Source organism: Gekko japonicus, unplaced genomic scaffold (assembly GCF_001447785.1).
Source record: "Gekko japonicus isolate JY-2015 unplaced genomic scaffold, Gekko_japonicus_V1.1 scaffold501, whole genome shotgun sequence".
Classification (NCBI taxonomy): domain Eukaryota; kingdom Metazoa; phylum Chordata; class Lepidosauria; order Squamata; family Gekkonidae; genus Gekko; species Gekko japonicus.
The window spans coordinates 1,570,986-1,571,377 of NW_015175985.1; the positions used below are offsets into that span (position 1 = coordinate 1,570,986).

General features: G+C 37.0%; 1 protein-coding gene across 1 annotated transcript in view; it reads left to right on the plus strand.

The window, feature by feature from the left end:
* Window positions 1–392, plus strand: part of LOC107123118 (myosin-3) — a 78,130-nt gene that overhangs the window by 52,914 nt on the left and 24,824 nt on the right. The window contains exon 28 of the mRNA XM_015426294.1: window positions 66–184. Within this exon, the coding sequence (XP_015281780.1) occupies window positions 66–184 (119 nt within the window). The remainder of the gene's footprint in view (window positions 1–65; window positions 185–392) is intronic.

Consider the following 392-nt stretch of genomic DNA (forward strand, 5'->3'; position numbering starts at 1 on the left):
ACAGACAGACAGATAGTTAGATATTGCATAAAGAAGAAAATGAGAATTTGTCATTTTTAATCAAGGTGAACTGGCACGACAACTTGAGGAAAAAGAGAGCATAATCTCACAGCTTTCCAGAAGCAAGCAAGCATTTTCCCAGCAAACAGAAGAACTGAAGAGACAGCTAGAGGAAGAAACTAAGGTATTCATATGAGAGGAGTGTATAACAGCTTGCTTGGGAACATGGGCATTCATTTCACCCCAAAGAACCCACCACCAAAACATGGTTTTTCAGATTTTCAACACCTAAACACAGATAGCTCCCAGAACCATGTGTAACATGGTCTGTAATGTAATGTAATGTAAAAACTGTAATGTAATGTAATGTAATGTAAAAACTCTCAAAATGT